Raw genomic sequence first — 14,486 nt, 5'->3', positions numbered from 1 at the left:
GATAAATTCCTAACGGGGCATGGTGGTGGGTAGTCACATTTCAGGCCTATAGAGTCCTTAATAAATGGTTAATCTTTGCCTTAAGCGAGCCCTGTCCACTGTTTTTGTGCATCTAAGATACTGTACCCTTGGAATGTCAGGAACCATCTTTTCCAGACCCCTCAGGGGCATAACCACCTGCATTAGGGCACGACTCCTTGTCATCTTATTGCCCATATACCATCTCTATGTGCTGTAAATGTTAAATGTTAACTATTAGGTTGGTATAAAAGTAATTGTGGTTTTTGCAATTATTTTTAACCTTCTAAACTGCAGTTACTTTTGTAGCAACCTAATATCTTGTGCCCACCAATGGAAAACAAGTATGTATCTCTCCATGTTACTTTTAATCCACTTCTAGATACTTCCCCTTTGCTTTCTTTCACTTCCTTAATCTACCACCAATGGATTTCATGTATCCTTCCTTATATTTTCTCCTTTGATTCTAAATGTATGAAAGAAAACACACGCAAAACTACCATTGTCTGGAGTATTTTCTCAACCTGTTGAGATCTTGCTTCTGGGCATGTCCTCAGTTACCAGCTCAAATAAACTCATGAAGTCTGCTTCTGGTAAAGCCCCTCAGAGATGGTCTAATCAGCCCTCCCCTTTGTCCCATGGCGCCAGTTCCTGGAACTGACTGTTGCCCAGCTCCAGGCGAGCATGTACAGTGCTTTCCCCTCTCCGGGCGGGTCATGCACCAGGACGCTACTCATCCTGCCCTGTTCTGCATAATCTTTCAGTGCCCGCCATAGGTGCGGAGGATATCCAGGTCCTCCTGCTGATGCCCAAGACGTGCTTCGTAGGTAAGTCCCCTTAATAAACTCTTGATGTCCTGCTGGGGCTGTCAGCTTCTTTCTTTGGTCTCTTGGCCCCAGGAAATTTTTGTAACAGTGCTGGTCACCCAGCCTTGGCAATCACTAGGGTCTCCTTGTGCTGCGGGGGGACTGGTCCTCCCTCCCCACCCACCACATTGTTCTCGGTTCTCTATGCTTCCTTCACTTACTTTCCCCTTAGAGACAGCAGCCACCACACAATGGCCTTAGGTAGGAGAGGGCTCCAGCCCATTCCTGGCAGCATAGTTGAGCCTGGGGAGGGGGATAGCTAAACAAGTTGTTATTAATAGAAGGAAATGGTGATAGAAAGTAACAAATGATCAGGCTTCTAGAGAGCACAGGTTAATTATTCACGCTGCTTCTGTGGAGAGATTTCCTTTACTCCCAACCAAGGAGGTTCTGGACTAGATTTTGTTAAAGAAATGAACCTGCAGGTTTCCTCATAGGTGACCATACTCTCAAGTCCTTGCCATGGTCTTCAGGGCATTGCTGATCGGAGCACCACAGCCCTCTTTCAGTGCCTCCCTTCTTTCAGTACCTGCCCCCTTGCTCTCTGAGTTTCAGGCACACTGGGTGTGGGGAGCCATGGTTGCAGTTAACTTTAAAGCCTTAACAGAATGGCTCGGTTTATGCTTAACCTATTTCCTCCCCCTGAAGCAATTGTCTCTGCCTGCATCTGGAGAGTGCTTGCATGTTGCTCAGGAATGTGGTGGGAGTGGCCAGTTCCCAGAACAGAAGGCTGATGCCTATCAGGGCAATTGATAAGATAATTACATTTGGGAGTTTCAGTAAATTTTGTGTCTCCTGTGTTAAAGTTAAAGATTTACTGTTAACTAGGTAATGCATTTTTGTGCTTGTTAAACTGCACGTCCACAGAAGGTATAAATTCTGGGGACAGAATAAACTCAGCGTCTTCAGGATCACTGAAGTCCGTGATCGCCATCATCATATGTGTGAGTGTCTTTTTTTCATTCCCACTCCCCTTGTCAGGAACCATTCGACTCGTGGCGGCTGGCCCGCTACAACTGGGCTTCTCTGCAGACCTCAACATGCTCCTCCCCACGGCAGACCCTTCACTCGTGCAGTTCCACCCACCTGGAACAGGCCTCCTCTGCCTCTGCCTGCTCCATCTTTGCCTGGTTAACTCTTAAGCCTCCTTCAAAGCACAGCTTCTCTGTCCCTTCCTCCGGGAGTCTTTCTTGTGACAACTTCTTCTACTCCAGACTCAGGTTTCCCTATATTGCATTTTCTTAGCATCTGACATGTCTACTTTTAGCACAGAACAAAATTATAATTAAGTAAGGAATTGTATCATTATTGTTCAATGTCTGTGTTCCCTACTATAATATAAGGTGTTCAGCATTATAAACTCATCCCCTTGCACAGAGTAGCCACTCAAAATTGGTTGAATGAATGAGGAATGAATGAATGGTGAATAAAGATGGCTTCCCAGGACAAGTGGGATTAGAGGTGGGCCTTCAGGCAGGACTGGACTCCATCCTCAGAGTGGCAGAGTGGAAGGAGCACTGGACTGAGAGTCAGGAGTCTCAGTTCTGGGTCCAGCTGTGTGACTCATCTCAAGACATATTCACTAAGTACCCACGGCATGGCAGGTACGACGTTATGCACTGGAGATATCGTAGTGAACAAAATGGTTATGGTTTCCTCCTCCTGGAGGTCTAGAGAAGGAGCCAGATGCAAGTCAAATAACCACACAAATAGATGTAAAATCTCAGCTGTGGTTAGTGATATGAGAAAGAAGTACATGGAGCAATGAGTGTATGTACTGAGTTATGGGGCCCAGAAGAGGTTTCCCTGATAATGGGATGGTTTTGTTGTGCATTTTTTATGAGGTATAATTTCAATAAATTTTCACAAATATACATAAGATGTCTGACAATTACGTTTGCAAACTTGCCACCGTGCACTTACATTGGCAGCACTGTACAAACAGCTGGGTAAGGTTTCATAACCTTGGTATATCAGTGTCTCACAGCTGTGTTCCTGTCGACGTGTGGCGGTGTCCTGCCGAGCGGTGTTCATTGTTGTTGTTGCATGTTTTTGTGTGCTGTCATGAGAATGTTGAATTATAACAATGAAAACTTGTTAAACTTGGCAAGAGTGGAAGTGAAATCAGGAACATGTTAGTCCAAGTTTATGGGGATAATGCCATGAAGAAAACGGCAGTGTTCAAATGGATTAAACGTTCTTCTGAGGGGAGAGAACGCTTCACTGATTAACAGAGGTCAGGCAGCCAGTAACGAGCAGAACTGACAAAAACATTGCAAAAATTCATTAAATTGTGTGTCAAAATCATTCGCTGACTGTGAGAAGCATAGCAGACCAAGTAAACATCAATAGAGAAACAGTTAGGAAAATCTTAACTGAAAATCTTGGCATGAGAGAGGTGTGTGCAAAAATGGTCCCAAAGGAGCTCACCGATGAACAAAAGCAAAGGAGAGCTAAAGTTTGCCAAGACCTTTTGGAGAGGCAAGACGATGTTTTGGGCTGTGTTATCACTGGTGATGAAACATGGGTGTACCAATACAACCCTGAAACAAAACGTCAAAGTGCACAATGGCAGTCAACCAATTCTCCATGACCAAAAAAATTCTGTCAGTCCAAATCAAGAGTCAAAAGGATGTTGCTAACCATTTTTGACCTCAAAGGGATTATTCATTATGAATTTGTACCAACTGGACAAACAGTTAACCAAGTTTACTATTTGGAAGTGCTGAAAAGGCTGTGCGAAAAAGTTAGACAAAAATGACCTGAATTTTTCACCAACAATTCATGGCTCTTGCATCACGACAATGCACCAGCTCACATGGCACTGTCTGTGAGGAGTTTTTAGCTAGTAAACAAATAACTGTATTGGAACACCCTCCCTACTCACCTGATCTGGCCCCCAATGACGTCTTTCTTTACCTGAAGATAAAGGAAATATTTAAAGGAAGATATTCTGATGACATTCAGGACATCAAGGGTAACACAATGACAGCTCTGATAGCCATTCTAGAAAAAGAGTTCCAAAATTGCTTTGAAGGGTGGACTAGGCCCAGGTGTCAGTGCATAGCTTCCCAAGGGGAGTACTTCAAAGGTGACCATAGTGAATTTCAGCAATGAGAGATGCAGCACTTTTTCTAGGATGAGTTTGTGAACTTAATTGTCAGATCGCATATATCTGTGTAACCATCACCCAGATCAACACATAGAAAATTTCCATCACCCTAGAAAGTTCCCACATGCCTCTTTCCAGTCAATATTCCAAGAAACCACTGAAACTGATCTGATTTTTATCAATATGAGGTGTGATCAAACAATATGGTGAATGTTTAAATACAAAAAAATTATTACAGTAAAAGACACATTGCCATTAATCCCCCCTCAAATATTCCTGCTCACTTCAAATGCACTCATTCCATTGTTTTCCCACTTTCTGAAGCAGTTCTGGAAATCCTCTTTCATGAGTGTCTTTAGTTGTGCTGTCGTGGCTGCCTCCTTGTCCTGAATCAATATGTTTTCCTTTCATGGTCATTTTGACTTTGGGGAAGAGCCAGGAGTCACATGGGGCCAGATCCAGTCAATAAGGTGGATGAGGACACATCATAATGTTTTTATTGGACAGAAATTGCTATATAACAGAAGTGATATGTGACACGGAGCGCTGTCATGATGGAGGATGATTTACAGCACACTTTAAAACACACTTTCTCTCAACCGGAGCTCATGCCTGACTGACTGCACCGAACAAGTTGAAACTTGTCACATACAGTTACTAAGGCTTGATGCGTCGCATCCCATATTAAAGGTCCCTGCCTTTCCGTTGGATGGCACTCGGCAACAGCATTCATCTATTTTGTCTCCAAGTCACACATCGTTTCTGGTACAGCAATTTTCTATCCAATAAAAGCATTACGGTGTGTCCTCATCCACCTTATTCACCGGATCTGGCACCGTGCGACTTCTGGTTTTTTCCCAAAGTCAAAATCACCACGAAAGGAAAATGTTTTGAATCAATTCAGGACACGGAGGCAGCCATGACAGCGCAACTAAAGACACTCACGAGTAGTGAGTAGTGCTCCATTGTATGACTATACTAGTTTGTTTATCCATTCATGTGTTGATAAATATTTGGGTTGTTTCCTATTTTGGATATTGGGAATAAAGTTGCTATGAACATTCTTGTACAAATTATTTTATGAACATATATTTTCATTTCTCTTGGGCATTGAGGATATAAGAGTAGAACTACTGGTCATAGACTTGTATGTTTAACTTTATGAGAAACTGCCAAATAGTTCTCCAAAGTAGTTCTGCCATTTTATATACGTACCATACTAGCAGTGTATGGGAGTTCCAGTTGCTCTGCATCCCCACCATCATTTGGTATCATCAGTTTTTTTTCATTATTAAATTAAGTGTGTGTGTGTGTGTGTGTGTGTGTGAAGTGGTATCTCACTGGGGTTTTAATTTTCATGTTAAGGAGGGATGATTTGAAGCTTACATCCAAAAGATTAGAATTAGACCAGGCAAAGAGGACAGAGTGTTGAGCATTCTGGGCAAAGAGAACGGAATGTGCAAAAGCCTCAAGGTGAGAAGGACTTTGGGGAAGAGCACTGTCAACACATAGAAGATACCAGGACAATCACAAAGAACTGAAAGGGAGTGTGGCGTAGGGTGAGGCTGGTGAGGGGAGCCGTGGGAAGCACCAAACCATTCATCTTCAAGGGATCATGTGGGCTTGGGTAATGCACACGCCAGCCGTCACCAGAGGGCACTTCAAAAAAGAAAAAAAGGTGTCCTGGGCTGTATAAAACCCCAGGAATTACATATTTTCCGGGAAGTAGGGAAAGAGGCTCATAATGACCAAAATGGAATTTCTTGTCATCTCAGCAGAAAGGTGCTCAGAATGGATTAAATATGATTAAATATGATTTAGAGAAATAAAAGAAATGAGCATTTCTTGGATGTGATCATTGTGATTGCAAATTCATGATTACCTGCTTACTGCATATGGAAGAGTAGGATTGCCAGGTGGTGCTGAGTGCCCATTTGAGGTTTGAGACCAGGAATTCAAAATGAAGTCACTCAGCCTGCATGTGACTTTTCTCTGGTAACATCCAGCTGCTCAGACGCAGACACGAAATCTCATCTCAGACGGTAGTGTTTAGCCAGGCTGTCGTTTTTCCAGAAAAGTGTGTTGGAGATTGAGGTAAGTAAGGACATGATTATAATGATGAATCATGGGCTCTATGCTGGGCCCGGGGGAAATGAAGGACGGACAACGAGAACTGGCGGGATGAACGGATTAGAAGTCCTGTTGAGGTGGAATAATTACAGCAAATGGGATCCTAGCTCTCGGAATGGAAAGGATAGGTGGTAAATGGAGAGTGAAATATTTTCATATTTCAAAGACAGAGCCATTTTGGCAGTGATTAAAGTGTTGAAGGTGTAACCTTGGAAGGGGTGGCTCAGTTGAGGAGAAGGTAGTTGGAGGTGAGAGGATCAAAGGACTGAGAGGCCAGGGTATTGAATATATCATCAATATGGATATTGAACTCATCCATGAAGTTCAAGATTGGTGCTAGGAGTTGGAAAGGGTAGGGAAAAAAAGGTAGTAAGGAGGTCAGAAGATACCAGGGTGGTATAGCTGAATGGAAAGGGTGGTATATCTGAAGGGAAAGAAATTCAAAGGAGCAGAGATCTTTGCAAGAGGGACGAGGGGAACCATTAGGACGTTCAAAATCAACTCTACCAACACTGCTATCATTTTCACCGACATCCTTCAATGGCTGAATGCAGCACACGGAACAAAACCACTGGAAGTCTTTCACTTTGGAATGCGTTACCACACATAGGTCTTGCCACCAGGAGGTGCTGTCAGTACTGGAAAGACTGGAAAGCCCACCTCCAAGCAGTCCCTGGAGGCCAGGAAAGTGTCTCAGCCTGAGCACGGAGGACTCCTAGGGCTCTTGTTAGATATTGCAAGGAGCTAGCCCTCCTCCCACACAGCTGCATTTGACAGTAGAGAGATTTTTAAGTGTATGTAAATGTTAAAAAAAGAAAGAAAAAAGCCAAATTCGTAAATTTCTTTAAAGAATTACTGCGTTATGAGGTTTTATTTATCATGTGTTTTGCTCAAAAAGGGGTCTAAAAGTACAGCTACTGTCATGTAGGATTTGATGACATGTTTTCCCCTGGGTTTTAAAAGGATTCCTCATAACTTCCGGCTTTGAGAGTTGATTGGTAACACTATACTTAAAACTTTTCTCTCTGAATCCACTTTTGTAAGAAGCACGGCAAGTGCTGGAGATCACAGAGTTGGAGTTGGAATTATAGCAGCAGTAGCAATATTATTTATTATCGTTATTATCAACATTTGAGTGTTTACTGTGCACCAGAAACATAACTGGTCTAAACAGTATACATAAATGTACTCATTTGTTCCTTTTATAATCTTATGAGGTAGTATAGGGACCAGGCCCACAGGCAGATGATCTTGCTGGCAATCTAGGTCTCCCTGCATCTTGAGACGCTGTGTGCATGAGAGCGGGCCTGCAGGACCTGCCAGCTGAGCCCTCCTGTGGGATGCTCTTTGCTTTGCTGGACCCGCATAACCTGGCTTCTTCTCCGCCTGAGTGTGGAGCCACCAGAGACTCTCCCGGGTCAGTAAGTCTCAGTAAATCCATGTCCTAACTCAGCCACCTGGTGCGTGCCTTGGGCTTGCGGCTTCTCAGGCACAAACCTTAGAACAACTCAGATTCAATCCGAACAAGTAGGTACTATCATCAACCCCATTTGACAGATAAATAGGATTCAGAGAGATTAGGTCATTTGTCCAAGGCTACACAGCTTAGTAGAGGGTGGTGGTGGTTGTGGGATCAACCTGAATTTGATCTTTCCCCTGACCGGAGTAGTTCAGGTTATGCAGTAGTAGAAAAGATTTCTGAATCTCAGTAATTTAGACACTACCTGTTCTATGTAGTTTGGCAGAGCTTAATAATACTCTGGGCTTATTGTATTAACTCAGGGACCCCAGAATGACAGTTTCATTTTCACACGTGCTTTCATCATCACGATCACTAATTACCATACGGGCAAGAGTATGCTACAGTGTCTGCAACTGAAATGCAATGAGTGTGCTTGAAAATGATGCATGTCACGTGTCACTGGCCAAAACAAATCACATGTCACTCCCAACTTCAAGAGGGAAATGCACTCCCGCCATGAACCTAGAAGAGGCAACCCAGATTATTTGGTATTGATGATTATAGCAAACACTCTTCGGCGGGTCACACCTCTTTTAGACTCAGTTTCCCTACCCACAAAATGAGCATAATCATTTTGTAAGGATCCCTTGTTGTAAGGATCAAATAGGGATGTTAGTTACCATTATGAGGCAGAGTAGTTCATGCGATCAAAAATTTCCATGAGCTGAAAATCGTGGTCCCACCACAGATGGCTCTGTAGTCCTCCATACCGAGGGCTGTCTTCGGAATGGCCTTTGTCCAACCTTTTTCCATGTGAACCTTTTGTCACCCTCATACCTGAGGTTGTGGAGGCTGTAGTTTTCATTTCAATCAACGACATGCCATAGCTGTAGTTCCAGTGCTGGCTAGAAAGTTCAGTCTGGAGCCATCAGCTGTTCAGTTCATGTTGAAAACTTGTGACTACTTTGGCTTGCGTGTGCGAGGCTCATGGTCAGTGCTCCTTCCTCCAGGTTTTCAGAGCCCTCAGGTCACCAGGACTGTTAACTAGGCTCCTCTCAGTGTCCCTCCACAGACTCTCCCCAGGGTGTCTTCTATGAGTCAGGGATCAGCTAAATCACAGAAACTCCCTTGTCAACCAAGGAATGACAACCAAGGGTAGGTGTCATGCGGGGACTCTGGTCCCGCTCCCCGCACAAGAACGCAGGACATGGCGAGGCCAAAAAGGAACACCCACGGAGCCATAGATAGGGGAGTCATACCATTATGGTCTTGCTGGCAGCTGGGTTGGAGACACAGGAAGCAGGACTTGCTCGATCTACAACCCGCTGTCCACTTCTCTGCCAACCAACCCCCTAGCATAGCCACAGCAGTTATATCCGTGACTAATGGCTAACCTATTGATGGCCATCTAATTACAGCTGACGGCCATCTACTACCCAAGTCAGCACCTTTCCACGTGAGGCCGAGAGCCTGGAAACTGCTCTCTGGGATTCTGCCCCCACAGTAGGGAAAAAAAAAACCCTTAAAAAGATCCTTTCCTGAACTTCCATGCACACAATGCCAGAGCACTTTGCTGGCTGCTTTGCTATGGGTCGTTTTGCTAGGTCATTCGTCCTCTTCCTCGCTTTTCTGAGACTAGGTTGTGAACTTCATCTAGGTTTCACAGCAGGTGTGAAAACCTGGTACACCGCAGGTACTATAAATATTCGCGGTATGAAAATGCTTCTGAATATTCTTCATATTAATTAGTACCTGGTGACTTCCTCATAGAATTTAGTGTCTAACTAAACTCGAGCAATTAGGCTAGAACTTCAGGCCCTGAGATTTTTATGAGGCTAAAACAAGGCCAAATGGGGGGGGGGAGGGGAGGATAGACGGCAAGGGAGCAGGGGTGAGGCGGAAAAGCACAAGGTAGTGACGAGCACGGGGAGTGCACACCTAGCGCGGAAGGTTACAGCAGTAGGTAACAGAGGGAGGTAGGAGCTCGATGCCGGTCGAGGGTCTAAGAGGGTCTCAGGTCAAAGTCCAGAAGGAAGAAATAGCAGGACTTTGGGACCCGACAATGAGGAAGGCATAAAACAGGCGGTAGTGCGTCAAATACCGCAGCCAAGAGCGCCAACAACTGAAAGGGTGGAGGAAATACATTAGGCTCCCAAAACTTGCTCTTATTTATGGGCGCTCCCGTCCCACCGAAGGATTAGCAGGAGGCGGACTTCCCACTTCCCAGGCTGAGAGAGCCGGAGGAACCCCGCCTCGCTCCGTCACGTGGCCAGAAGCGCTCTTGGCACGTGACCTACCTTGAGCTTGGCCAATCAGCCTCTGCAGGGGCGGGGACGCGACGGCCGAGGGGCGGGAGCATCAGTTGAGGTCGCCTCTTCTCGCGAGCCTTGAGGCCATCACTCCTCAGCCGCCCACCACCAGGAGCGCAGGTCTCGCGAGGTTTGGGCGCTGCGGCGGTAGGAGGAGGACGGCGAAGGACGGAGCTGAGCCCCAGCTGCCTCCCTCGCTCACTCCCTCGCGCGCTCGCCCGCCCCCTCCCTCCCTCCCCTCCCTTCCCGGCCCCGGCCCATTCGCTAGTCGCTCTTCTGCCGGTAGGATGTCGGGCTCGTCGCTGCCCAGCGGCCTGGCCCTTTCGCTGTTGCTGGTTTCTGGCTCCCTCCTCCCAGGGCCAGGCGCCGCTCAGAACGGTAAGCAGGGCGCCGGGGGCGGGCTGGGCGGGGGCTGAGGGACGCCGGCGGCCGTCCGGGGCCTCAGGGGGTGCCGGAGCAAGGGCAAGGGGGCCGTTGGGGAGTCCGAGGGGCCGCGGACCCGAGGGGAGGAGAGGCCGGTCGGGAGTTGGAAGCGCGGTTGTGAGAACCGGAGGCGCCTGTGCGAGAGGTGGGGGCGCCCGCTGAGAGCCTGAGGTGTGTTGCTGACTTCGAGGTGCCGCCTCGTGGGGCTCCTCACTCCGAGCCGGCAGGGACACCCAGGAAGCCGACGTGAGGAGCTGGAGTAGCGGAGGCGGATGAGGAGGGAGCGCAGCTTTTAAAGAAGGCGGCAGGAGGCCGACCGGCATTGTGTTTAAGGCGACCGGAGTGGTGTCGGCAGGATCGGCGAGAGAGCCGGGGTCCCTGCCGCAGGGTCGGCTCGGGCTCTGCTGGGGCCCCGTAAGACTGGTGACATCCTTACACTACGGGCGGCGCTGGGGGGAAGGGGGCCCGGAGAACACCCTGCCGAGTACTGGAGCCTACGGAGGGGGAAGAATCGGGAAACCTCGGTGTGGAGGTGGCGGGGAAGCGGGTGCAAAGCTAAGGTGGTGGGTGACTGCTGTCGGGGATCTGGAAAGGGAAGCAGCGGTGACTCCGCACGAGGTGCGAGAGAAGAGGCCGGGTTTGCTGAGGAGGGTGGAGTGTTGGGCATCCTAGGGCACTGGTTGGGAGAGCGAAAAGGAGTTTCTAAATAAGGAGAGAAAAAATGAGCAGAGGACGGGGAGAAAGGGTTGAGACTGAGGTAAGGGAATACTTATTGGAGAAAGAGGGGTGCCTGGTTATAGAGATGGGGGTGGGAGGACAGAATAAGGGAAGGGAGTGAAACGTAGGAAGCCGGGTGTGATGCTGAGGTGCAGTGTCGGGGTTATCAGGGGAGGGAGCCGCTGGGTGGGGGCGAGCGCGGTGATGTCGGGCCTTCGTAAGTCGGGACACACGCAGCTGGGCTGCCGCGGTGGGATTGAGGACAGGGCCTGGAGAGAGCGAGGTGGACGACGTGGGTTTTTCAGATCTAAAAGTTTCAAGACAGGAGAGACGTTATTTCTGAGGAACATAAAAGTCCCTGAGATGTGTGCAGTGAACGGTGGAAACGAGAAAATTGGGTTTTGAACTAAAGCTCTTTAGAGACGATGGAGAAATGGTGGGAAGTCATGGTGATAGGGGATGTGATCTAGACAAAAAAGATTCTGATTGTTGAAGGCTTGTGTTACAATTCAGCCGCTGAATTGATCTTTCAGAGGTGAGGCTAGAAGTATGGTGAACCGGTGTCTGCTCTTGTGGGAACAGCCTTTAAGAGGTTTAAAACAGTACTGGAGAGGGAACTATATGTTATTTTTGCTAATCCTTCAGTGTGTCTATGTTGTTAACGCTAGAACAATTTAAAATTACTCTTGTTGGAATAGCTGTAATTTAAATGACTCAATTTAAAAAATAAAGTTGGTGTTAAGCATCCTAAGGAGAATCTAGGCTCAAAAGGTTGAAGATTATAGTGACAATACATCAGTAAAGGATTGAAAAAGCATCATCGGTTTAAATATAAGTGTTTGCTGTACCAAATTGTTCCAGTCAGATCTTATGTATGCTTCATGGCCTTGAATTCTCCATGCAGGGGTCAGGAAGGAAAAGTCTCTAGCATTGAATATGTAAAGTATATTGGGTATTTCTTTCTGTTTTTCTCCAAAGCATAAGCCACTGTGGAAGACAGGGTATAGTTAAACTGATTTTGTCTTACCAGTTTCAGTGTTTCCCCGAAAATAAGACCTAGCTGGACCATCAGCTCTAATGCGTCTTTTGGAGCAAAAATTAATATAAGACCCGGTATTATATTATATATTATATTATACCCGGTCTTATAGTAAAATAAGACCAGGTCTTATATTAATTTTTGCTCCAAAAGACTCATTAGAGCTGATGGTTCAGCTAGGTCTTTTTTTCAGGGAAGAAAAGGTTTTAGTCTGTGTTAACAATATGCCTTAAAAAAGCCTAATACTAATTTCAACTATTCGATTTGTGGAAATAGCATGGTTTCGTTTGGCTCCATAGGTGAGAGATTCTTGATCTTAACATATTTGATCTCTATGCTGACATAGCATCTTTCAATGATTGATAATATAGGGAAATTTTAGTTTCTTAGCAACCAAAGCAAGGTATTTGGATAGGCCTTCAGAGACTCATCTGGTTGTTCTCAGTGGTATGTGTTCTAAATACAGCAACCTTTTCCTTGAAATGAGCTTGAATTCGATCACGTGACATGAGTGGTGAAATGAAGTTGACCCAAATGAATGTAAATTTAATTCAAGGAAGAAATAGCTGCTATTTGAGTTTGAGTCCACATAGGTAAGGATGCTATTTTATAGCTTTCTACAACGTAAGATTTAAGCTTTCAACTGCTATTAGCCCTGTTAGCTAATAGTCTGACCTCATGTCATGGAATTTGTATTTTTTTATAGTATTTCGCTAATGGATACCATGCTCTGTATGATGTTGAAATGTTAGAAATGTTAGATTATCTATTCAAAATGATGACTTAAAAAAAACCCCAAAACCTACATGTTTCTGCATTGGATATGTGGTAATTTAAATTGAGTGTAGATGGATGTTTTTCAAAAGGTCTCTCATTCTTAAAATGAAGAATTTGGACTAGACCCTCAAGGTCTCTTCCACCTGTGACCCATTAACCATAGTGATAAAAGGCTTTCATTCAGATAGATTTTGTTTCCCATCCAAATATTTAAACTTGTAGGACCACAGTTTCAAGTAAAATTCTTATATAAGATGTTGATTTTTGTATGTATCAAGAAAAATGTTCATTTTAAAGGAAGAAGCTTGTCCTAAAATGATAAGACATTCAAAACTTTAGACTAAAATTAATATTGAATGAGTGTAAACCAAGGCAGTGTTATATGGTCATCAAGAGCACAGACTTTGGATCCTGATAGACTTGAGTTGGAGTCCCAGCTCTCTGTCACTAAGTGACCTTGAGTAAGGTGCTTAATTCTTCCAAGCCTCAAGTTTTATCATCTGTAAAATGTGGTTTATAATAATGCCAATCCTGTAGGGATGATGTGAGGATTAAATGAAATAATGGCCATGAAGCACTTACTAGGTTTTTTTCCTGGTGTGTAGTGAGTCACAGCAGGGAGTAAATTTTTACTATATGTAACACTTGTTACTATATGTAACGTGTTACTATATGTTACTGTAGTGTAACATATGCTACATTACTACCCTATGTAGCATCATAGTACTATATTGTATGTACTAAATGTTTGCTCACTATAGTGAGTGTTAGCTATTACTATTATCCTTAAAAAAGGAGCATTATTAAGTACTTATTTTTCTTTATGTATATGTTGAATACTTTGTTAATGCTACTCACTGTCATCTTGAATAAAGTTAAGTAGGCCATTTGAAGACCCGGAACAGAGAGATTTATGGTTTCGCATATGTAAGTTTTTAAGGAAAGTGACCAGCATCACTGCAGTCTCAGATTCTGGTGAGGAAGCTCGTATTTCCATTTCACTGTCTGGGAGGTTTTGTGGCTTTCTTTTTCTTTCAGTGAACTAACTATTTTTTCATAGAATCCCATTGTTGTGAATAAGAAATAGAATGTAGTGCCTGGTACCCGCTGGAAGTGTTGGATATGTTAGCTGATAAATGAATGTGGAGTGAAGTGTACAAGTGTAATCAGACTGAAGTAGTATGAAGTTGGGTAATTAACACAGTTTAGTGGGAGAAAAACGGAGTCTAATGAATCTTTTTATTAATGAGCTAAATTTTAAGAAACCATTTCGCTTGACTGATACTAGATAGTTGTGAACATTGTGCTTTGTGTTATAACAGTGCCAGTGTCTTCATAATCCTTTCATAATTCATGAATCCTTTTCTGTCAAGTGCTGTTTGCTTCAGTGGTTTGGCAATTTTCTTTCCCTGAGTACATTTTTAGATGTGTATTTGCTATTGATTATGCATCTCCTCTTTGGGTGAACTGAAGTGAGCAGCAGAAAACAGATGTTGTTATCTATGGCAGCTGTACACAAATGACATGCCACATGTCAAACAACAGATCTTACACGATAAATCCAAATAAAAATTTAAATGACCAGAAGAGTTTGCCTTGAAGTAAAGCATTTCCTAAAGATATCATAAGCCTC

General features: G+C 44.7%; 1 protein-coding gene across 2 annotated transcripts in view; it reads left to right on the top strand.

The window, feature by feature from the left end:
* Positions 1 to 9,905: 9,905 nt before the first annotated feature.
* NPTN (neuroplastin) overlaps positions 9,906 to 14,486 on the top strand; it is a 63,415-nt gene continuing 58,834 nt past the window's right edge. Inside the window, exon 1 of one of the 2 annotated variants that reach the window (XM_019735938.2) lies at positions 9,906 to 10,275. In XM_019735938.2, coding sequence (XP_019591497.1) covers positions 10,185 to 10,275 — 91 coding nt within the window. In that variant the 5' untranslated portion in view covers positions 9,906 to 10,184. The remainder of the gene's footprint in view (positions 10,276 to 14,486) is intronic. The other variant, XM_019735939.2, reaches the window with a different exon arrangement.

This window comes from Rhinolophus sinicus, linkage group LG03, assembly GCF_036562045.2.
Source record: "Rhinolophus sinicus isolate RSC01 linkage group LG03, ASM3656204v1, whole genome shotgun sequence".
NCBI classification, from domain to species: domain Eukaryota; kingdom Metazoa; phylum Chordata; class Mammalia; order Chiroptera; family Rhinolophidae; genus Rhinolophus; species Rhinolophus sinicus.
This window is presented reverse-complemented; position numbering and strand designations above follow the sequence as displayed.